We start from the raw sequence: 23,765 nt of genomic DNA, 5'->3' as shown, positions 1-23,765 counted from the left end.
GATGATATGGGCTAAAGGATTTTTGTCAAAGTCAAAAAACCTGGTATCCTTAGGGAATTTAATGAGGTGAATAATTGTTAAATAGTGTCCTGGGCATATCCAGTATCCATCTTTCCACTATCCATCTGTCCACTTCTCTCGCTGGAAAATATATGAGTGTTTAAAGAACAGAATGTGCCAAGTAGAATGTCAATCCAAATGTTGCTTGAAGCTGCTGGGTGGATCACATTACACATGCTTTTATTTATTCATCTCTCATACCGATAGCTTTTTCCTTGGTGACCTTCCAAGTGAGGGGACCTTCATAGATCATATTCTTCTGGGTCAGGTCAATGTTCTGGGAGAAGACGGAGAGAGAAACGGGGGTTATGAGCAACTGGCGCTGGAGGTCACCCCCACCAGAGGGTCGGGCAGTAAAAGACCGTACGGAGAGTGAGTAACAAGGTGGAATTACAAGGAGACCTCACCTTGTACTCTGTGTACAAATCAGTACTGGGTTTGAGCCCGGACGTGTCCAAGCGCCGCTGGTAGTCCTTCAGGTTCTGGAGGGGGGGAGAGAGAGAGAACAGAGGAGAGACAGACACAGGGAGAAGAGGGGGAGAGAGAGGAGAGAGGAGAGGAGAGACAGACACAGGGAGAAGAGGGGGAGAGAGAGAACAGAGGAGAGACAGACACAGGGAGAAGAGGGGGAGAGAGAGGAGAGAACAGAGGAGAGACAGACACAGGGAGAAGAGGGAGAGAGAGAGAACAGAGGAGAGACAGACACAGGGAGAAGAGGGGGAGAGAGAGGAGAGAGGAGAGGAGAGACAGACACAGGGAGAAGAGGGGGAGAGAGAGGAGAGAGGAGAGGAGAGACAGACACAGGGAGAAGAGGGGGAGAGAGAGGAGAGAGGAGAGGAGAGACAGACACAGGGAGAAGAGTGAGAGAGAGAGAACAGAGGAGAGACAGACACAGGGAGAAGTGGGGGAGAGAGAGAACAGAGGAGAGACAGACACAGGGAGAAGGGGGGGAGAGAGAGCGCGAGAGAGATAGAGAGTGAACGAATGACAGGGCTCATGATACTCGTCCTACAAACTAGCGATCTTGAGGGTTGACGACATGAGGAAACCATCTAGTTGAGGACAGTCGAATGCCCGGTGAACCCTGCGCGCGCCCCCTCCGGGTTCCTCACCAGCAGGTTCTCCATGACCTTGACCTCGTCGTTGACGTGGTTGAGGATCTTCCTGCAGCACTCTGCGCTCTGCAGGATCCGGTCCTTCTCCTCCTGGTCCTCTGTGGAGAGAGAGAGAGAGAGACGACGACGACCAGAGGTTCACTAACTCGCTTAAAAACAGGGGCGGATGTCATCCCTCTGCGGTCGGTGTGGCGTACTGTATTTTACTGGGTATACTGGGATAAGTGAGCTTATCACATCTTTTGGTCTGGTATTTGGCAAAACGACAAACTACACATATGGCTTGAGGGATCCACTATCAAAAATCATGCAAATAGTATAAATTCAGGTGTGTACACAAGACAACCTAGAGCTCTCAGAGCGGGTTACGCAGCGTATCCCGTGGTCATTGCGTAGACTACAGCCCCGGCCCCTCTGGCCTCTGGCGTACATGGGTCTGTGGCGAGAGGAGCCGATTGGCTGGCGTGAGGCCGTACCGGTGCTCTTGGCGATGTTCTCCAGCAGCAGAGGGTACTTGGTCAGCCTCTGCATCTCGGTGGGGATGATGTCCTTCAGCTGCAGCCTGCGGCACTGGGGCTTGCTCTCCGCCTCCTGCCGTCCACACACACACACACACACACACACACACACGGTAAACACAGACCCTTTAAAACGGCGCCCACGTTAACACACACACGTTAAACACAAACCTCACACGAACGTTAAAACGCACACGCTAAAGGATACATTAAACACACACACACACACACACACACACACTGCAGATATGTTTACAGGCACCCACTTAAGACACCTTGAACACACACATTACAGACCCGTTAAAATTCACAGACTGAACACACATTAAACACGCATTACAGACTCATAACACACACATTAAACAGACTCACTACAGACACAGCAAAAACACAGATAACATACACATTACACACACAAACATAATCCAGGCTTAAAAAACTGCAGAGGCAAATATATGAACTATGCATGCCAATACACTTTTTGCATGCATTCACAGAGTATACTACACGTTAACAAATCGTAGTTATGAGAAATACTGTAATATCTTCATAAATATCATGTGCCATCAATTACAACACGATATCGGCGTATCGCTAGAACATACTCGAGTGCGGTGGTAAGAGAGTACCAGACTGAGCTCTGTGCGCGTGTGCGCGTGTGTGTGTGTGTGTGTGTGTGTGTGTGTGTGTGTGTGTGTGTGTGTGTGTGTGTGTGTGTGTGTGTGTGTGTGTGTGTGTGCGTGCGTGTGTGCGTGTAACGTCTCCTGTACCAGGATGAAGGCGTTGAAGCGGGCGTCTTTCTTCTGCCGGCTCTTGATCTGCTCCAGGGCCCAGGACTGGTGGCTGCAGAACCGCGCCGTCAGCTTCTGGAACCACTCGCCCTCCGTACCCCCGAACTACGAGGACACACACACACACACACACACACACACACACACACACACACACACACACACACACACACACACACACACACACACACACACACACACACACACACACACACACACACACACACACACACACACACCGGAGGCAGAGTTACCAAAGAGACCAGAGGTTTGGCCTGGAAGGCGGGGGGGGGGAGATAGAGGAATAAATCCAATCAAAGTACCAACAAATATAGAAAGCTGCACAATTATCAATTATTATAGTAATCACTGGTGAATCCATAACACCCTCTAATGTGCGTCAAACAATCCCCCCCTCCCCCTTGAGGTCCAGATCTCTGACGCTAGTGTTATTGATTATGGATTGGAATATCGTCTTCACCATTAGACCGCTGTGCATGAAAAGCCCAACAGGAGAATGAGAACGCACACTATGAGGAAATGCTTTGCACCGAAACAAACAAACGAAAGTGTGAGACACAAACCGATTTCTCCTACGAGAGATTAATAAAGGTGTATCTAATCTTATCTAGTAACAATAAATAAACCGTCACGAATAAATACAGCTGCATAGACGTAAAGCCTTCTAGACCATCGCCGCTACACTGGTCCTGAGGTCCCCCCCCCCCCCAGTACACGGTGGATGGTGCGGGGAAGCGGCGCTCGTGTGAAGGCTGATGAAGGAACGTGGAGAGAGGGGCAGGAGACGCGGCGGAGACTCACTCTGTTGAGCAGCGTGGCGCCAATGTTCTTCACGATGAACTCGTCCTCCACACGCAGCGCCTTCAGGTTCTCGTGGAAGGTGTCTGCGGTGACACACGCACGCACACACACACACACACACACACACACACACACACACACACACACACACACACACACACACAATGAGAGACTCAATACCACCATCATTAACTGAAACATCATTAATGCTATTCCTTTGTAACAACTGCTATTGTATGTACTATCTATATATTCATTAAGCAGATATCTCTATCCAAAGTGACTAACGAACACAGATGCATGTAATTAATGCGCAGGCTGGTACGGTACAGTCGCCGGGGGATCAAACCTGGAACCGTCCGGCTGTGAGTCCAATACCCGAACCACTGCATGAACCTCGCCTTGAGGCGACAACTAAACCCAATCGGGGGGGGGGGGGGGGGGGGGGGGTGTCTAGCTTCAGGCCCATTCTGCACGCTGTGGAGGGCAGTGTGACGGGATTTGACCCTGTCCAATACGCGCCCTTGGTGGGGGGGGGGGGGGGGTGGGAGGGGGGTGTGGCGGCGGTGGAACTCACAGTGCACCTCCAGGATCTCCTCCAGGCTGGGGAAGATGGCGGCCAGCTCCGTGCTGGTGAGGATCTCCTCCCTCTCCAGGGGCTTGGAGAAGACCGTCTGCAGCACCGTCAGCATGCGGTAGTGGGCGTGCTCGGTCGTATACAACTCTGTGTGTGTGTGTGAGATAAGATAAGATAAGATAAGATAATCCTTCATCAGTCCCCACAGTGGGGAAATGTGCAGGGTGACAGCCGCAAAGAGCAAAAGGCGATAGTGCAAAACAAAAGAAATAAAGACGACAGTCGTGCGAAATACACTAAAATACGACGAGGTGTGTGTCAGTGAGAGCTGTGCCGATTGTGGAGTCCTGACTGCTGCAGGAAGGAACGTCCTGTCTCTGTCACACTCACACACACACACACACACACACACACACACACACACACACACACACACACACACACACACACACACACACACACACACACACACACACACACACACACACACACACACCGCGGGGGGGTCTCAGCCTATCACTGAAGGTGCGGCCCAGTGACGTAAGTGTCCCGTGAAGGGGCAGGGACGTCTGACCTCCTGTCACCAACCACCTCCACCGCTGGGTGGAGTGTAGTGTGTGTATATATGTATATGTGTGTATATATGCATATGTGTATATGTGTATATTATAAGAGAGAGCACAAAAGGGGGCAGAGGAGAAATAGAGAAAGGGAAGAGAGAGGGAGACAAGACAGGTGTTTACATTAACAACCAAGACGGTCGCCACTGATGTGTCACACGTTTCTACGCTCTGATTGGTTTTTAGGTACATCCAATTGCGTCTGGGGGGCATTATGGTCTCGGCACGTTGAAAACGCCTCTTGGCAAATGTGACAACGAACAGCGAGGTTCCGTCCCCAGGCTATTAGCGGACCGGTCCGGTGATCACTTCCCAGCTGGAACGAATAAAGTACACTCGACGCCGCTTCGCGTCCGTACGTCGGACCCGAGGGTCCTCTCCGTTTGGCTGCCTACCGTTGATGACCTCCTGTCTCTTGGTCTCCTTCTTGCTGAGGTTGGCCAGGGCGGTGCGGTCGGCCAGCTCCCTCCAGTTGGCCGGCTCCTGCTCCAGCTCCACCAGCCGCGGCTCCATCTCCTCCGGCTGGGGGGAGGGGCTGGTGGGGGCGGTGCCGTCCGGACACTGGATAGGCCCGTCCAGACTGGAGGGGGGGGGGGGGGGGGGGGGGGAGTACTTTAGTTATTTGCTTGTTCTTTTTGGAACAAGCAAACTAGAAACTAGAGACAGAGTCTTTATCAGTCGTTGCTCAAGAGTCGTTTCAACCGACGTGACACTCGATGACGATTGTCTGGCCGTCAACACTTTCCCAACATGTCAATATTGACCTGACTCAATCGCAGAACGCTCCTTAGTTAACCAAAGGTCAGACGTCCTTGATGAAAACACCCGAGTGATTTGACGGTTACTGACTGCCAGCCTACTCTCCCGCTTCAGGTACACAGCTCAATTGCTAGGGACGGTTTGCCTCTGCGCTGGTCAATAGTCGGTCGGCGTCAACAGACAGTGAAACACACTTGTTGTTCAATGATCAAACGATCAACCCTCCAGGCCTGTCGGTTAATTGAGGTTCGAATGACAGCTTTAAACTGCACCGAACCGAAGCCTTAACAATTGCAGTTTGGCGAGAGCAAGAGCAAGATCAATGACAATCCTATACAGAACAAATGTGAGGTCCATTGTGAAGCGGTCAACTTTGTCAACTTTATCAACTTCGTAAACTTTGTCAAAACCGCAGTTTCTTGGCAACAAGGGAAAGGTCCGTCTTTATGTCCAACAAATGTCAGATTGACGGTCGGGTCGCGAGTCGCCAACCTCGTCTATCTCTCGCGCTCTGACATATTTCCCCGTTGCCATTTCCTTTTTCTGATACCAACGCATTTGACATTTTTACAGCGCGGACGAGAGCACCCCCCCGGCGCCGCTCTCTGCCTCAGAGGCTGCTGCCCGTGTCGGCCTTACAGGTGGTGGGGAGACGGGTGTTGTGGTGTGAGCGCGAGAGGAGAGGCGCTCATGATGGAGGGAGGCTGGAGGTCCACGTCGCTACGGGAACGGGACTGTTTGCCCCGGGAGGAGCCGCGTCGCCGGGAGGAGTGGCGGTCCACGCGGGCGCTCTCGCTGCGCGCCACTTTCCTGCGGCGGCCGAGGGAGGGAGGGAGATGAGGGAGGAAGGGAGGGAGGGCAGGGAGGAGAGGAGGGAGGAAAGGAGGAGGTGAGGGAGGAAGGGAGGAAGGGCAGGGAGGGGAGGAGGTGAGGGAGGAAGGGAGGAAAGGAGGAGGTGAGGGAGGAAGGGAGGAAAGGAGGAGGTGAGGGAGGAAGGGAGGAAAGGAGGAGGGGCAGGGAGGGGAGGAGGTGAGGGAGGAAGGGAGGAAAGGAGGAGGTGAGGGAGGAAAGGAGGAGGTGAGGGAGGAAGGGAGGAGGGGTAGGGAGGGGAGGAGGTGAGGGAGGAAGGGAGGAAAGGAGGAAGGGAGGAAAGGAGGAGGTGAGGGAGGAAGGTAGGAGGGGCAGGGAGGGGAGGAGGTGAGGGAGGAAGGGAGGAAAGGAGGAGGTGAGGGAGGAAGGGAGGAGGGGCAGGGAGGGGAGGAGGTGAGGGAGGGAGGGAGGGAGGGAGGGAGGGAGGGGAGGAGGTGAGGGAGGGAGAAAGGAGAGAGTAGAAAATAAAGAAAGAGGAAACGGAGGCAGAGAGGGACGACAGAACAGGAATGATGAAAGGTAAAGAAGAGACGAGAAGCAGGGGGAGGGAAGGAACAGAACGACAGAAGGATGAAGAGGAGAGGACGCATCAGAGGCACCAGAATGTCAAACAACAACGGCGAGGAGGAGATTTAGTGGAAAAAAATAGGGAAAGTCAAAATATAAATGGGGAAAGAAGATCCATCAGGAAGAGAAAGACAGAATGGAAGATGAGTTGGTACGCATGGATTATCACATGCACATTGTTTGGAAAATATGGATTCAACAGATATATATCACACAGACATGAAATGTATCACTGAACTTTTCCCTGACAGAAATTGGGAGCCAGTCTACAATTACAAGACAAAGGCAAAAGGTAATCAGTGGCGACATTTAGTTCACGACTTTGTAGCATCTACATTTTCAGATACCTACTACAAAACTGACTACTACATCAATTCTCCAGTCACAACAATATGGCCACTGATGATCGCTTAGCAACCTTACAATAGCACCAAGTGAATAATACTTAGCCATGCAGCTTGTGTTTGTGTGTGTGTGTGAGTGTGAATGTGAGTTTGACCGTGAGTGTGTGTCTGTGTGTGTGTGAGGGAGAGTGTGATCATTGCGAGAACCAAAGTGCGTCCATGCCACTGTCAAGGTGCGCTGACCCACCTTGTCTTCTGTCTGCAAAAACACGGGACATCAGAAAGTTACACAACCGAAAGGAAAGGGATCCCCGACTTCACACACACACACACACACACACACGCGCGCACACACACCAAGCTAACATGAGCCCGACATGCCAGTTGCACATTGCGATCTGCAGCCAAACCGACTACAATGCTTAAAGCCCCTGGCGCGGCATGTGACCGACCACACACCCACTGTTGGCGGTCGCACAGACAAAAGGACGCGGGGCTGGGCCCTGGTGGTGCTGAACACACTGCTGCTTTTTTTGCGCACACGAAAGCACATTGAACAGATAAGCCACAATAAAAGACGCACGTCTCATTAGTGCTGCTGATCGCTAATAGAAAACGGTCGTTATTGTCAACTTATTGTCAGATCCGCCCATCGGGCCTTTTCACTTCTCCAATTCAATATAGTTGATATTACTTCCTAAAACCCTCGACTTTAACAGTTCACATTTACAGAATATGAACCTATCGAATGCAGTAGTTCCGCAAACCAGGCAATGAAACCACAGACAGATTTCTTCGTCATGCTCATCATTTGGAGACTTCATCCAATTTCATTCAGAGTTCTGCACCTCTGCGTACAGGCCTTTAAAGCGCTCCACAACCAGACAGACGACCGCCGACAGGCAAACGGACAAAACGGCACAAAGCTCTGTGGTGAGAGACACGGGAAGCACGACAGGGACGCACACACGGAGAGACGCTTTGATGGAGAGGACAACACCGGAGGAAGAAGAGGAGAGAATGTGGCATGCTGAAGAGAGGGCGGGAGGGAGGGAGGGAGGGAGAGAGAGAGAGGGAGGAGAAGGAACAAGGGACCGGGAAGCCGAAGACATGGAGGGAAGGGAGGCTGGGCTCCCCCTGTTTTTTTTTTTTTTTTTACGTGGCTATAGGGTCTGTCTCCGAGGAGGGAGGCTCTCCAAAACGTCTCCAGGGCGGCTGGCATTGTCGTTGTTAGGTTGGTAGCGGGAGGGGGCGAGACAACAGCTAGCAACACAGCGGGACAGCGCCGGCGGAGGAGTTTTACCACGCTCCCCGCAGCCTTCAGCACCGGGCACACACACACGTTGCCATAGCTAGCGTTAAGCCTGGAACTGGAACTAAACCGCATCTGTGGCACCTGGCGTTAAAGCTTTACCCCTGGAACTAAAGCCGCTTCGTTAACCTAGCGGCCTGGGCTAGTGATTCGCCTGACTAAGCTCAAACTGATTGCATTAGCCACCAGTTGCATTAAACAGTCATCATCTCGAGTGTGTCATTCTATTACACGTTAGTGTATGCTACACGTGAACCTCCTAAGATGCTGCAATTTGATCGGTTCGCTATCTCGGGGATATTGGGCGATATCCCGAGATTGAGATCTCGGGATATATTTGTTATATTGTATATATTGTTTTCATCGCGCGTGACGATCCGTCTCGTCACGCTAATAAAAACAAATAAATCCCGGCAAAAAGTGTTTTTTGAGTGTTCACGTGTAGCACATACTAAAACAATTATTCACCTCAGGCTCCGTGAATAGCTATTCCCCACTATTCACTTTGCCTTCGGCGAGTAAGTGTTACATATACAGTAAATATAATAATCATTTCACCCTATGCCCTGCAAATTTAAACCTAAAAGGGGTCAACAGCTAGAATCTATATCTAGAGAAGTCTCCGTCTCCCGTCAGGTCTCCCTCACCTGTCTTTCTCCAGGGGTTCCTCTGTGGGGGTCTCACAGGGGGAGAAGGGCTCCCCGACGGAGAGCCCCCCCATACTGACGGGGGACACGTCGCCCGCGTCACAGGAAGGCGGCGGTTCTAAGCGGTTGCTGGGCAGACCTGAAAAAGACAAGAGAAGCGAAGAATGATAATAAAAAAAAACAATCAGTAATGGAAACGCTCCTGCACTCCTGATTCCCATGGTATTGGTGATGGTCGATATTGGACTGGTCTGTGTCTGCGTGTTCATGTCAGACGTGTTGCTCTGGCTTGTTAGAGACTCGACTTGTTAGAGGGGCTATTTCAATAGTTTAGCTACAGGGTGGTGTCTCTTATTATTATCAATTGATTAATTCTAAGCATGCACAAGACATCGTTGTATTTGGTACAGGTTAGATGACAATAGACTTGTATGACTTATGTTCGACTTATGTTGTGTATGACTTATGTTCAAGACATAACCTAAAATTAAAAAAAACACCATAAAATAGGTTCATACAACCATAGACAACAAACAAAATGTGTGGATCTGAAACCATGGAATGGAAAGGTTACATCCTTGAGTTCACAGCCCTTATACACATTAATAACCACAACATGCCTTTTTCCACATCGTCTCCACCTTTCGCTCACAAACCCCCCAGTGACCAGTTTGATTGTTTCATTGGAAAAAAATTCAAGTCAATCAGAAAGCCAAGTCTTCCCCACTCAGGCGGGTGAGGGCTATGGGTAGTGTGTGTGTGTGTGTGTGTGTGTGTGTGTGTGTGTGTGCGCGCGCCTGTGCGCCTGTGCGCGTGTGCGAGAATGAGGCCAGGGGATGAACACTCTTTCACCGCGTACACACACACACACACACACACACACACACACACACACACACACACACACACACACACACACACACACACACACACACACACACACACACACACACACACACACACACACACACACACACACAGAGGAAGGGGCAGAGGGAGGCCAGAGAGACCCACCTTCGCTGTGGCCGTCCGGGCTGCTGGCGGTGCTGGAGCTGAGCCCCGAGCACTCGCTGATCTCCAGGGCGTGCTGGGAGGAGGTGGAGCCCCCCCCGCCGCCGGAGCACGACTTCCTGCCGCTGGGGAAGGAGGGGGGGAGAGGCTCCGCAACTCTGGGGGCCATAAACTGGGCGTTCTTACGCTCCTGGGCTGCGGGCTTATCTTTGTCCGCTGTGAGGGAGGAGAGAGGGAGGGAGGAGGTGAGGGGGGGGGGGAAGAAAGACAGAAAGAAAGACAAGACAGGACAGACGGGGGGGGGGGGGGGGGGGGAAAGACAAAGACAAGAGAGTCAGAGAGACGTAGAAAGAAAGACCGAGAGAAAGAGAGAAATACAGAGTGAGGGCACAATGGGTGTCTTGGTGCCTTCACTCACAGGTACAAACAGAGGATGGGGAGAATGAGACTGAAGTAGGGGGGGGGGGGGGTTTGAAGGACAGAGTTTGATGCCAACAGGGTTGCTGGGATGAAAACAGCCGGGTTAGTGAGGTGGCACGGGAACATCCAAATCTTTGGGAGGTAAAAGTGTTGGGAGTGCTGTGTGTGTGTGTGTGTGTGTGTGTCTCTATCGTCAGTTTCACCACACATCACCCGAACGAATCAAAACACAGTCCACCACAAAAACACAAAAACACCTGGGAAGAAGAAGGAAGGCGGAGGGAGCTAGAGGAATCCCCACCACACGCGAGCACAACATTCAGTGCTCCTTTGATTTGGTTCATGCAGACATGCACAGCGGCTGGTTAGTACGGGGGGGGGGGACGGGGGGGGGGACCGTTCTAGAGATCGGGTGCAGAGGGGGATATGACTAGGGACGGCTTTGTACCTTCAGTATCCGACCTAGGTTTGACCTCGTCTGTAGGAGGAAGGAACGCAGGACAGACAGTTCTCATATGGTCTCATGTCATATATCTATATATAAATATACACACACACAGCTCTGTAACACACACTGTAATTCAAACAATGGCGTCACCATACACAGTGTAAGGGGGATAGCTATTGGATTGTTTTTTTTAAATGTACTTGTCAGCAACCACCATTGTCTGGAGAGGAGAATTCATGGGAGCAACACTACGTCATTTCACAGTCTCCACAATGTGAATTACGACTGAGAAAAGGCTAAAGGCTAGAAAAAATAACTTAAAATAAAAATTGGATTGCCAAGTATGGGCAATTCTGTTGCTCTTTTCTCACGTCTCATTCTTAAGTATATATCAAATCTGACACGCATGAATGAACACCCTTATAAGTCTATCTATCGCCTTTGTCGAGCTGAGCTTTGTTTCATCGTACTGCGTGGTACTTCTATTATACAATCCAAAAGATTTGCGTTTGGCTAAAGCTTCTCTCTGAAGAAAAAAGGAAAAAGCAGAAAGCAAGTGCTTTTGGGTGGGGGTCTTTGAGGTCAGCCCTTATGAATAATGACGTACTGGAACCAGCGATCCAGCTGGGAATGCTAGGAAAACCCCCTCTGGGCTTGGTTTTGGTGGACTCGTCCTTCTTGGTCTGGGGAAGGGAGAAGCAGAAGAGGAGTTCAGACTCTATACACAAGCTTTTCAAAATAAAAAAAAAGCCATACTCTATAGAGCAGGGTTTTTCAAAGTGGGTGCCGCTGCGCCCTGGGGTGCCGTGACGCATGCTCAGGGGTGCCGCGGAATGGTCCAAGGCTTGATCATTTAACGACAATAAAATAATAATAATAATCAGAATATAAATTTCAAAATTAATTTCAATAATATTAAATTGCTTTGAAGTGAAAACAGTATATCGTATGATTCTGCGGCTAGCCGTTGTGGAAAAGACATAACGAGAAAGACTACATGTCGCCTATGTGACGTCACCCCATAACACGGCGACATGTAGTCTTTCTCGTTATGTCTTTTCCACAACTGCTAGCCGACGAATCATACAATATACTGTCAAACAGTGTTGGGAACGTTACTTTAAAAAAGTAATTAGTTATAGTTACTCACTACTTGTTCCAAAAAGTAACTGAGTTAGTAACTGAATTACTTTATAATAAAAGTAACTCGTTACCAGGGAAAGTAACTATTTGCATTACTGTGAAAAAAAAAGTTGCTATATGTCAATGAATTTGAAGTAGTGCTTATATCTCCACCTTGAAAATGCCAACTTTTCATCGGATTGCTCCGGACTCGCCATCTCTGCTGCTTCTTCGAATCTGTTTGGTGTGTGTGTGCGGTGCGCGTGGCCTGGTGTGTAAAAACACTGGCTCTGATTGGCTACCATGAAACATGACTCTGGCTTAGCCAATCATAATCGCTTATCTAGTTGTTAACCCACCCGGTCTCCTCACTAGCAGTTTGTGTATGGAGCCAGGGGTGCGTTCGGATTACGCAGTTCATTCAATCAATTCATAGTAACGCACCGCATTTAACGTTCAGTAACAATAACGGCATTGTAGCGACGGAAACAGTAATTAGTTAGATTACCCCGTTACTGAAAAAATAATGTTGTTATTTTAAACGGCTTTATTCCAAACACTGCTGTCAAACTCTTAACATGAAAAATTATATTAAAAATTCACAGACAACATATGTTGACATTTATGGCACAATTCAAACGGGACCAGAAAATAATTATTTTCTCACATTCACTTGCATTAACGATTTTTCAACCTAGGAATAAACTGAGGCAAAGGCTGTCAGTTGAACAGGACCTCCGTGTTGCACTGTCCACAATCCCTCCTCGCATTAACAAACTCTGCAGTCAGAGACAGGCACATGTGTCCCATTAAATTGATCAATTGTCTGTGGAGACAACGAGTATAACTATATTTTTGTGAACTTTATGTTGAAGGTTTGTTTCTGATATTTTTGTTACTGCCAGCCAATTTCTCAATTATTACCATTGTGGGAGGCCTAAATACGTATTTTGGCTGTGATACAGTTGTGAGAGGGACAGATGTTTTATGCACTTTAGTTGAAGGCCTATTACTGATATTTCTGTTCATATTCTGTTCACTATTTTCTCAAAAGTTATATTAAATGAGTTGAATTAAAGAGAGTGGTTCATTTGAATAAAACGAAAATGAGATAAACCTCACCTTCTCATAGTAGTGCCTATAATAAAAGCAGTTATGAACTGTCCATCATATCACAAAGGTTAAATTAAATGGCATGAAGTACAAATATGGCACAAAGGAGGTTGAGAGTAAAAATAAAGAAATAGGGGTGCCGTGGATGGAGAGAAATATGTTTAGGGGTGCCGTGAGCCAGGAAAGTTTGGGAACCACTGCTATAGAGAAGCTTTTCAGAATAAAAGACCCCATACTCCATAGACAAGCTTTTCAAAATAAAATACCCCTCTATAGACAAGCTTTTCAGAAAAAAAAGACTCCCATTTGCTAGACGAAAGCTTTTCAAAATAAAAGACCCCATACTCTATGTACAAACTTTTCAAAGACAAAAACCCTTGTGTGGGATGTTGGTCTGAGATCCCTAACCAGAGAGTCGAGTAAAGCCTATAAACCGATTGATCCTATAGGACATTTCAATAAAAAAAAACATTTAAATGAAATAAAGTTCTAGGATCAACGTGGGACTGCGCTGACCTTGCCCAGGGGCCTCCGGAAGAATCCCCCCCTGGACTTCTTGCTGTCCACCGCCCTGCTCTTCACCCCCAGGTGCTTCAGGTACACGGCCACCGCCGCAAAGATGGCTTGGCTGCAGAGCAGAGCAGTGGAGGGAGGGAGGGAGGGAGGGAGGGAGGGAGGGGACAGGAAGGGACAACCCCAGGAGGAGGAAAAACACCATGTTCATTTCTGCCGATGTAATATCGTAATAATTAGTTGCAGTGTATTTCTCTTGAAAAAGGGATTAAAACTGAAACATCCTTTATGATCCAGGAATATGTTTGTGTCGTTATGGATACTGGATATGTGAATTTCCTTATACCAAATGCGTGAGTAATTAAAAAGCATTTAGCAGAAAGGAGAGTATTGGGTAAAGCAAAGGGAACCCGAAACATAAGGGGTGCGGTTTTAAACTAATCAACAGACATTCGGAAAATACAGAGTTAAGTTGTTTAGGATGAAAGAAGAGTTGTACAGGAGGAGAGGAGGAGAGGAGGGGAGGAGAGGGAGGAGAGGGACCAACAGACAAAGGAGAGGAGGGAAGGAACCAACAGACAGAGGAGAGGAGGAGAGGAGGGGAGGAGGGAGGAGAGGGACCAACAGACAAAGGAGAGGAGAGAAGGAATCAACAGACAGAGGAGAGGAGGAGAGGAGGGGAGGAGGGAGGAGAGGGACCAACAGACAAAGGAGAGGAGAGAAGGAATCAACAGACAGAGGAGAGGAGGAGAGGAGACTAGGGACCAACAGACAAAGGAGAGGAGGGAAGGAACCAACAGACAGAGGAGAGGAGGGGAGGAGACTAGGGACCAACAGACAAAGGAGAGGAGGAGAGGCCAGAGTATTGAGTAGGCAAAGAAAAGGAACGCTGTGGGGAGGAGAGACTGAGAGAAAGGTGATGGGCAAGATCATGTGGAGACATGATCGTAACAAAAGGAACACTTCCTTGGAATAATAAATCTTCACTTAACCTTTCAGGGTAGGCATCACTTTAGTGTCAAAGTAGGATTTCCTTGCCTTTTTCTCCACAGACCATAATTGGTTTAGAACAAGTTTGTACAAGCATGTTCAAGTTTTGAGAAAACGTGATGACTTGAAAAAGTGTCATAACGTGGGTTTCACAATGAATGGTACAGCGATTGTCATCAAGCAAGCATTATTGGAGAAAACAAACCATCACGGACGCACCACTTCATGCCCGTGAATATATTAAACAAATAAACATGCCAACGCAAGTGATCAAACACTCACCATCTGTCCTCATCCGCAACAATGTTTGCTCTGAAAGAAAGAAGGGAGGCATGGTTTCAGAGGGCAGGAGACATGGAAGGTCTGTTGCGGGCATCTAAGAAATGAAAAGTCACTCACCTCTTGCCCCAGGAAAGTGGCATGTTTCCCTTCCCTTGCACGACAGAGTCTCAATTGTGTTTTCGGTCGATGGAATTGGAATCCACTAAGCTTTTGCTGGTCCAACTCAAAATGTACTGCAGTGTTTATGTGTTCAGAGCAGAGGCTATTGAACATATTCTAATGTTTGCACAGAAAGAGAGAGGAAAAGCCTATACGATTCAAATCAAAACGCTTTGACGTGCGTTAAAAGCTGCACCCAAACTACAAGAGCAATGCAACTGCAATTTAAAAACAAAAATGCACTAAATTGCCTGAAATTCTATAACTATTCACAGCCCTGCAAAAAGGCTTTCCAGAGTCAAATCGAACCAAGATTTGGAGCAGTCTGCAAAGGCACATCCAGAGTCACACAGAGTTCCAGCACAGCGGAAACTAACATTTAACTGTTTTTTTGTCTGATGCAACTCACAGGCAAGAGAGGAAAAAAGGACCCTTGTGTTTTGCTATGAAAATGAAAGGGTGGGAGGGGTTTCCCCGGGATTCCCCTAGATCATCCAATCAGAGACTCTCGTCTGTCGGGAGAGGCCAATGAGGAAGCTGCCAGCTGAGGTCACTCTGTTGTGGGCGAGTGTTTACGGAGGGGGGGGGGGGGGGGGGGTGCGAGTTGTCGGTAGAGGAGAAAGGGGTGAGAGAGTGTGGGAGAGTGAAGGCACTAAAGGATGAACAGAGAGCCGGTTGTCTGAGTGCACTGGTGGAATTAAACCGAACAGATCTTGTGTGTTCAGCGGGACAGTGGAATCTAACAGAGACAGAGGGGGGGATAGAGAGTGTGATGGAACGAGTGTGAGGCTGTTTTTAGAGATGGCTTTGATAAGCCCGCTCAGATGACCGCCTGAGCGTATCCGCCCTCTGAACCGTGTTCTTCATTTATTCAAATTTCCTTCACACCCTGGCCCCTTCTCCACTGACCAGATGAAGGCACTTTCCCCCCCCGCTCTCTTCCTGTGGCCTGCCTGTGCGCCGTGTATTCGATGCAGGAGATAGCAGGAATGTATTCTTGCCGCTGGGCTTCAACAGACAGATTAACTTCTCACTCCCTTTCATGTATTAGCCAGCATTCACGGGCGGTGTCTGGCCAGCATTGACAACACACAGGAGGACCTCTCTCCACCTCCCCCCCAACCCCCTCCCCCCTCCCCCCTCCCCTCCCCTCTGTTGGGTTGGCATGGTGCCAGCCCGTCCTGCCAGCGTGGCAGTGCTGACTCCATCGTTTCCCCCTCTGCTGCTTCCTCTTCCCTCTCTCCTCCTCGTCAGCGTCAGCAGCAACATCATCATCATCATCATCATCATCTCTCAGCCAATCACCACCTCCAGTGGCCCGGCCCAAGCTGTTCGTGGTTGTCAAGCTATTTGCATATTTATCTCCATGAGCCCATGGGTGTTCAAACTATAACCGGCCAAAGTCCCAAACGCTAATGTCTGTATGGTATGAAAAGCCGATTTCTTTGTAAATCAATATTGTATATGAAACCCGGAGGCCTCTTTATAGTTGTGATTATCTGATGTAGTGATTAGCATTATAGAGATGAGCTTTCTGAATTATTTCTCACTGTCCTTTTCTGTTCGTATCTACATTTACATATAGGGCATTTAGGGCACTTAGGGCAGACGCTTTTATCCAGAGCGACTTACAACGGTTAAAACACACCGACGGCGGAGTCGACCACGCCAGGCGACAGCCAGCTGGTCAGGAGCAGTCGGGGTTAAGTGTCTCGCTCGGGGACACTAGGAGGAGCCGGGGATCGAACTCGCAACCTTCCAACCACAAGTCAACCTGCTCCACCTCCTGAGCTACGCCGACCCCGTACCCAGCTCAAAAAGTTTTCCTAATCGCCACTGGGGGCAAACTTACTGGTTCTCGGCCATCTTGTCCAGCATGACCTCGGCCACGGACTTCTCCTTCATCTCCATGGGGATGCGGTCGGTGGGGTAGTGGTTCTCCACGTCCACCAACTCCGCCTCGTTGGCCGTCATTCCCATCATCCTCTTGCACCTGCAGATGGTGGAGGTGGAGGAGGAGGAGGAGGAGCAGCAGGAGGAGCAGGAGGATGAAGAGAAGGGAAGAGGAGGAAGGGGAGGGGAGGGACGAGGATGAGTAGTGAGGAGGGAGGAGGAAGGAGGGAGGAAGCGCAGAGAGAAGGAGGGAGCAGAGAAACAGCAACACAGGATGTGAGGCGTGTGGAGAAAACCAAATGCGTGTGCGGGTGTTAGTGTGCAACCGGAGCGTAGCACGCCTCATGTTTCCCCCGGTGCTATGATCTTCGATTAGCCGGAGCGGGTGAATGTAAAATGGGGTTGGGGCTCTGGGAGAGGTTGGAGTTCCCCTTGAGGGCCGCACACTTGCTAATCAGGCTTCTCCTGCTTATGTTAAGCGTGTCGATAACAGTTCTCTGGACCGACGTGCTCGGGTAACAGACTTAAATCTGCTGTTAAATATTTTACCTTTACAATGTCAATTTCTTCCTCTGCTAATTGAGTGGGGGCAGTTCCACTCGTTTCTGGTGTGTTGTGTCGGGCAGCGTGTTTCTCCCGTCCTGCTTAGTGATATCTTTCGCATGTCATTTCCATAACTCTAGATAGTATTAGAATTAAATCTCATCTGTACAGGTATCTATTGAAAATCCATGAGTTAGTGTACAATATCATGTCTGCTGACTTGAAGTTATCTGTTTATGTGGTGCTTACTAGGAATTTACATTTTTCATAATTATTTAAGTCCATGCATGGAGCATAAGTAATGCTCCATGCATTTCATACATTTTTGATACAGGCACTACACTTTCTGGAATATTTCAGAAATAAGAAGTACGTTTTTTAATTTCAGGTGACTGTCTCAAAGCCTAATGCTACGCATTATGTGAATATACAACAAATAAGAATAACATCAAAACCTAGTTTCCCCTCCAAGTAACAGTCCATCCATCTACAACCCAGCCAGGTCGAAAAAATAAATAATCCCAGAAGGGTCATTTTAGTGTTGACTACTGACGAATAAAGAGCTTCAGCTGTGTGGCCTACCGGAAGTCATCCAGCTGTTTGGCCACCTCTGCTTCCTGCTGGCTCTGCACCTCCTGGACATATCGCCGCTGGAGGTCCTCAGCGAGCAGCTCTGGACGGGTTCGGTCTGGGAGGGGGGGGGGGGGGGGGGGGGGGGGGGGGGGGGTGGAGGGGTGGAGGGGTGGAGATGGCTGGGTTATTTTCTCCTCTGTTCAGTGTGCAGATAGGATTTTTTTTTTTTTTTCCCGACTAAGCGTTTTGGTATCGAGGACTCATACACCTCTGTTATGATAGATGGGATCTGATTAGATCTGAAAATAGGGTAGCATATATTTAATTAAATATATGTTTAACTCTGCAAGACTTGGGTTGCAGCCGAGATAAAAGAGAAAATAAGTTGACAAACAGAATAAATAGAGGGCATAAGACATAAATCACCAAAGAATGTTGCTTAAGGCCCGCACAAACTGACAGGCTCTCTTCATAGATAATTAAAACCAAATTTCACAAAACAGAATAGTTTGACATCCAAATTGCCATTTTGATCCCACTCACATTATTTTACATTGCCCGATTACTCACCCAATTCAATAGAAACAGCAGCTGGAACTACCACTTTGAGAATCTGTAAAACAAAAACACAAGATCTCACCTATTGCAAATATAATACAGTTTTATAGTATTCTACCATGTAGAACGGAGAGGGATTGCAGCTTGTGATTTAACACAGCGTGCAGTTACTATATATATCCACAAGGGGTCACTTGAACACTAAATAAGAAGGGAGAAACTAAGAAAAACAATCCAAAACACAAAATCCATTTCACGTTTTGCATAATGCTGTACTAATTGAGGGATGCAATAGGATACTTTGATTAAAACAAAGGGAAGGTGAATCGTACTGGATCAAATGGAACTAGAGGAATAACTAAAACAGAGCCTCCAGAGATACAGAGAGTGGACTGCTCTTCTTGAAGGGCATTCCCACGATCTCAACAGGAAGCCAAGGGGTCAGACGCAAGCAGACAACAAGTCAACCCAGAAGAGAGTAGTACAGTAAACACAACAACACACACACAGAAACATGACAGAGACAGACGGGACAGGTGTGTAGAGAGAGAGCCCCTCTGAGATTTCTGTGGAAGAGACGGTGTGTGGTAGTGTATACAGATGGACAGACAGACACACGCTCATAAAGGAAAACAAACAAAGCAGGCAAACAAGAGCACACCTAGACACACACGCACGCACACACACACACACACACACGCATTCAAACTTACAAACTAAAGCCGAGCGATATATTGAATTCATTTTGATTCTGCGGTGTGAAAGAATGCAATATCTATAAATTGCAGAGGCTTCCATGGGGGCATTTTCTCAATTGATTTTTATAGTGCAAAAACCAACCGATGAATACAATTGTCAGGAAGAAGAAGCTTCTGGAGAAACAAACTTCTTTTTACGCGCTTAAGCTTGAGGAATAAATCAAAGCAAAAAAGAGAATCATTTCATTCATCGATCCACGGGAGATTTCCGTCTCCGAGCCTCCGCTGTAATCAGTTAAAACCAGCAAACTGAAATCATAATAACAACGACGATGATGAGCGTTGATTGGATTCCTCAGTTCACTACTTACTGCCCCCTTGTCCAGGAAGTTGTTGTGGAACTCCACAAACTGCTTCTTGGTCTCCTTGGCACTGAGGTTCTTGAAGAGGTCTGCGTGGAGGTAGCACAGCTGAGAGGAGGGAGGAAGCAAGGGAAGGGAGGAAGGAAGGGAGGTAGAGAGAGAGGAAGAGAAGGTAGGAAGGAAGAAAAGGCAGAAGAAAGAACATGAAAATAATGAGAAAGAAAGAAAAAAAGGGGGGGGGGGGGCAGAAAATGAACAGAAAAAAGGGAAAGAAACGTGACGAACAGAAAGAAGGAATAAAACCAGAGGAAATCACGTTAAAATCACATTGAACTTGAACAAAATGTGATGGTTAACATGTACACTGTGTCAATGCTCAAAGAGATGCGTGTGTGTGGGTTTTTAACGCGTTTCCTCATTACAACACTTAAAGACACGCACAGAATATACACAGCTATAGCAGACACTGCAGAACGGCCGCGAAGCCACCAGCCAGCGCTCGGTGGTGGACTTTAATAAAAACCCATCAGCAATCAATAGACTAACCAACACAGTGTACGGGGACATGAGGATGTATGATAGACACTGCTGCAGGGCTATACTGCTGATGTCATCAACACAGACGGAGCAGGAGGAGGGGGAGGAGGAGGAGGAGGAGGAGGAACTGGGCGGAGGGGGAGGGGGGAGGAAGGTGTGTGTGTGTGTAGGGGAGGAGGGGGGGGGGGGGGGGTAGTCACTTTACCTGGGGTTTGTCAGTGTCTGCATGCGATGCAGAGGGAAGGAAGAACAGGCATGCCAACGTCAATCACAAACATGTACACGGGCCCCGCGTTCACGCAACGCAAAGGACGCACGCAGACGCTTAAACGCGGTCGTGAACCTTTATGGTCCTGCGTCGGGGTTTTTAGTGAGCGGACCAATCACAGCCCCTTGCGGCCTTGCGTCGCCTCGACGGAAGGGTTGCAGTTTTTGGGAGGCGCGCGTCAGGCCCCCTTTTGCGGTGGACGCAAGGAGGGTCCGCGAGGACGTAAGGGGTCCGTGACCCCCTTGCGTTGCGTGAAAGTGGGACCATAAAGAGCCCTTAGCTGTTACTTCCACACACACACACACACACACACACACACACGGAGAGGAGTGGTGGAGGCTCGCACGCAGACGTGCACAGGATGCCGTTTAGAAAAACACCCTTTTCTTTTGTGACTTTCATTTTGACGTGCAACATCATGACCACACGATGGGCGTTTCTTATTTCCTCGCGTGTGAGAGTGTGTGTGTGGGGGGGGGGGGGGGGGTGCACATTTGCGCGCGCGCACACACACACACACACACACACACACACACACACACACACACACACACACACACACACACACACACACACACACACACACACACACACACACACACACACACACACACTATCTATCCATCCAGCTTGGGTTGGCGTGTGTGCTGAGGAACACAATGTCATGGCCACACAGTCACACTCAAAAAAAAAACAATACGGAGGGACACAACAACACACACCATATACTACTGTACTATATACAACTACTATACTACAGTAGTAGTTGGAATACACGGTAGTAGTGGTAGTACACAAAACCGGTGGCACACACACTCCTAATTGTGATACACAGTTGGGAGTAGCACAGAGTTGTAGTAATACGACACAGTACTAGTGGTGATACACACGGCACACAGTAGTGGGTTCACACAGTCGGGTCTCTCACCAGGGCTGCACAGTCAAACTGCAGGATGACGTGCTGCAGGAAGACCAGCAGGTGGGTGGGTCGGCCCTTCAGCTGCTCAATGCAGTTGAAGTGAGGGCACTGGTTGTCCGGCACCTGGAGACGGACAGAGAGACACACAGAGAGATGGTGGAGATATGGAAGAAGAGATACAGACAGAAAGTGGCACGGAGATACAGAGGAAGAGAGGGAGAGAGAGGGACGGAAAGAGAGCGAGAGCGAGAGCGAGAGAGAGAGGAGAGAGACGGACATTAAGGGACAAGGAGAGAGAGACAGAGAGGGAGGAGATGGACAGAGAGACACACACACAGATGGTGGAGATATGGAAGAAGAGATACAGACAGAAAGTGGCACGGAGATACAGAGGAAGAGAGGGAGGGGATAGAGAGGGACAGAAAGAGAGACGGAAAGAGAGAGAGAGAGAGAAGGAGAGAGACACTCATACGTGAGACAGAAAGAGACAGGGAGACAGACACACAGATGGGGAGAAAGAGAGGGAGAGACACGCATAGACGGACATTAAGGGACAAGGAGAGAGAGACAGAGAGGGAGGAGATGGACAGACCGGGCAGGAAATGGGACAGATTGAATACAGGTCCCAGTTAACCATGCCTTGGCTGCAATGGCCTTTGATAACCATGGAAACACACTCACATCGTTCAGGTCATTCTCAAAGTCCTCATCCTCGGCCCCGATGATGCTCATGGCTGGGTTCGAGCTGAGGGCCCCAAACACACCCCGCTGGGAGGAGAAGGAGGAGGAGGAGGAGGAGGGGAACACAAGACGATGAGAAGGAGCAGGAGGGAATATACTGTGTACGACACCACTCCCTCTCCCATGTTATGGACCCCCGCCGTGCAGTGAGAGACACAAAGGCACAGACAGACAGACAGACAGACAGACAGACAGCTAGCTTCAGGAAAAGCTCTGAAAATGAATCAGAAAATGCTGTTGTGCCGAACGGGAGAAACATGCACTACATTTCTGAAGACTGTGATAAATACTTGATGTCACCTGGTCCAGACCATAGACCTCTGAAGAATAAGTACCGCCTCCGAGGCTCCCGGTTCCCTCGGTCAAATGTCTATGAGAAATAACATGGGGTTTTTGAATGACCGTACATAACACACTCTGTATCAAAAACCCCATGTTATTTCCCATAGACAATTGACCATAATAGTGGGAAGAGAGGCAGAGACGGAGAGAGAGAGAGAGAGAGCCAAGCCGGTATCATGCTCGGAATGGTTGTCATAGAGACACACAAGACCCAGTAAGAGACAAGCGATAATGGGATTTGAACCATAAACCCACAGTGTACAGTGGTTTCTCATCATGACTGGTTTGAGGGTGCTTTTAATCACCTACCATATGTTGGCATGCTACTTATAAAACAGTAAAAGATGATTTATGACACTGATTACACAGCAAGGCTTCATTAGTGGTTATTTTTTTTAAAACCCTTCTGTCAACATCAGCTATCTCCAGACACTAATTACCAGATAAGAAGTAACTGTATTAACAGGGGCATGAAAAATCGTTATGTTATCGGTCAGAGGAAAACAACACTATAGCAACTGGGACAAAAACAAATACTGTCGTGATTATGTAATTCGTCAGTTAGAAAGAGTGTGTGGCTTTGTGAGACCTTCCCTCAGGCAATGCTAAAAGATTTAGCTTTTGAGGATGGTTGCTTGTAGGGCTACAGGCTGCCATGCCACCCTCAAACTAACACAGGGACACACAGCATGGAATAAGACCTGGGTGTTCATCAAAAGGTAAAAAGTCAAAAATATAAAAAAGGTTTTGCATCAAACCAACACACGTTAACAAATATTTAACCACATTTTTTACGCTTGGAAAGAAGGGCGTCAGAAACACTGTACGTTATTGGAACACATAAAGGGGTCATTTTATGCTTTTTCTGTGTTTCCCTTTCCTGAAATAGCTTTTTTTATATCGATATGTTAAGTGCAGAAGTCCCGCCTTGCAGCTAGATTTGCACTCCACATTAGCTCACATTATTGTGTTCAAATGTTTAGGTCAGTTGTAGGCCTCAGTGAACTGAAACGTTTTGAAATCTTACAGATTGTTTGGCCTGAATTTATGATTCTGTGTCTGACTTTGGCTCGAAGGGGTACGGCTGAACTGAAGCCATTGAAACCAGTAATGTTTACAGCTGCTCACGACTCAGGGAAGTGAGATTGCTGACACGTGTTAGGCACTTGACCAATCACAACAGAGCCGTTCAGCTGACCAATCAGAGCAGACGGGATTATTCAGGGACGGAGGCCTTTAAAAGGCAGTTAAAAACTAACATTTCGTAAGAA

General features: G+C 48.5%; 1 protein-coding gene across 5 annotated transcripts in view; it reads right to left on the bottom strand.

Annotated features, from left to right (window-relative positions):
• The window catches only part of arhgef1 (Rho guanine nucleotide exchange factor (GEF) 1), a 45,639-nt gene that overhangs the window by 9,669 nt on the left and 12,205 nt on the right, over window positions 1-23,765 (bottom strand). The window contains exons 2-23 of one of the 5 annotated variants that reach the window (XM_084472025.1): window positions 22,093-22,179; window positions 21,421-21,534; window positions 19,697-19,795; window positions 18,640-18,682; window positions 18,079-18,184; window positions 16,913-17,053; window positions 14,902-14,931; window positions 13,633-13,744; window positions 11,489-11,564; window positions 10,882-10,911; window positions 10,017-10,229; window positions 9,003-9,141; window positions 7,291-7,302; window positions 5,902-6,072; window positions 4,899-5,083; window positions 3,884-4,030; window positions 3,307-3,389; window positions 2,464-2,589; window positions 1,652-1,766; window positions 1,173-1,273; window positions 468-542; window positions 262-337 (exon numbers count right to left, since the gene is read on the bottom strand). In XM_084472025.1, the coding sequence (XP_084328151.1) occupies window positions 262-337; window positions 468-542; window positions 1,173-1,273; window positions 1,652-1,766; window positions 2,464-2,589; window positions 3,307-3,389; window positions 3,884-4,030; window positions 4,899-5,083; window positions 5,902-6,072; window positions 7,291-7,302; window positions 9,003-9,141; window positions 10,017-10,229; window positions 10,882-10,911; window positions 11,489-11,564; window positions 13,633-13,744; window positions 14,902-14,931; window positions 16,913-17,053; window positions 18,079-18,184; window positions 18,640-18,682; window positions 19,697-19,795; window positions 21,421-21,534; window positions 22,093-22,143 (2,245 nt within the window). In that variant the 5' untranslated portion in view covers window positions 22,144-22,179. Of the gene's footprint in view, window positions 1-261; window positions 338-467; window positions 543-1,172; window positions 1,274-1,651; window positions 1,767-2,463; window positions 2,590-3,306; window positions 3,390-3,883; window positions 4,031-4,898; window positions 5,084-5,901; window positions 6,073-7,290; window positions 7,303-9,002; window positions 9,142-10,016; window positions 10,230-10,881; window positions 10,912-11,488; window positions 11,565-13,632; window positions 13,745-14,901; window positions 14,932-16,912; window positions 17,054-18,078; window positions 18,185-18,639; window positions 18,683-19,696; window positions 19,796-21,420; window positions 21,535-22,092; window positions 22,180-23,765 lie in introns of those variants that run through there. The other 4 variants (XM_084472027.1, XM_084472026.1, XM_084472029.1 and 1 more) reach the window with 4 other exon arrangements.

This window comes from Micromesistius poutassou (assembly GCF_964030765.1).
Source record: "Micromesistius poutassou genome assembly, chromosome: 8".
Classification (NCBI taxonomy): Eukaryota; Metazoa; Chordata; class Actinopteri; order Gadiformes; family Gadidae; genus Micromesistius; species Micromesistius poutassou.
This window is presented reverse-complemented; position numbering and strand designations above follow the sequence as displayed.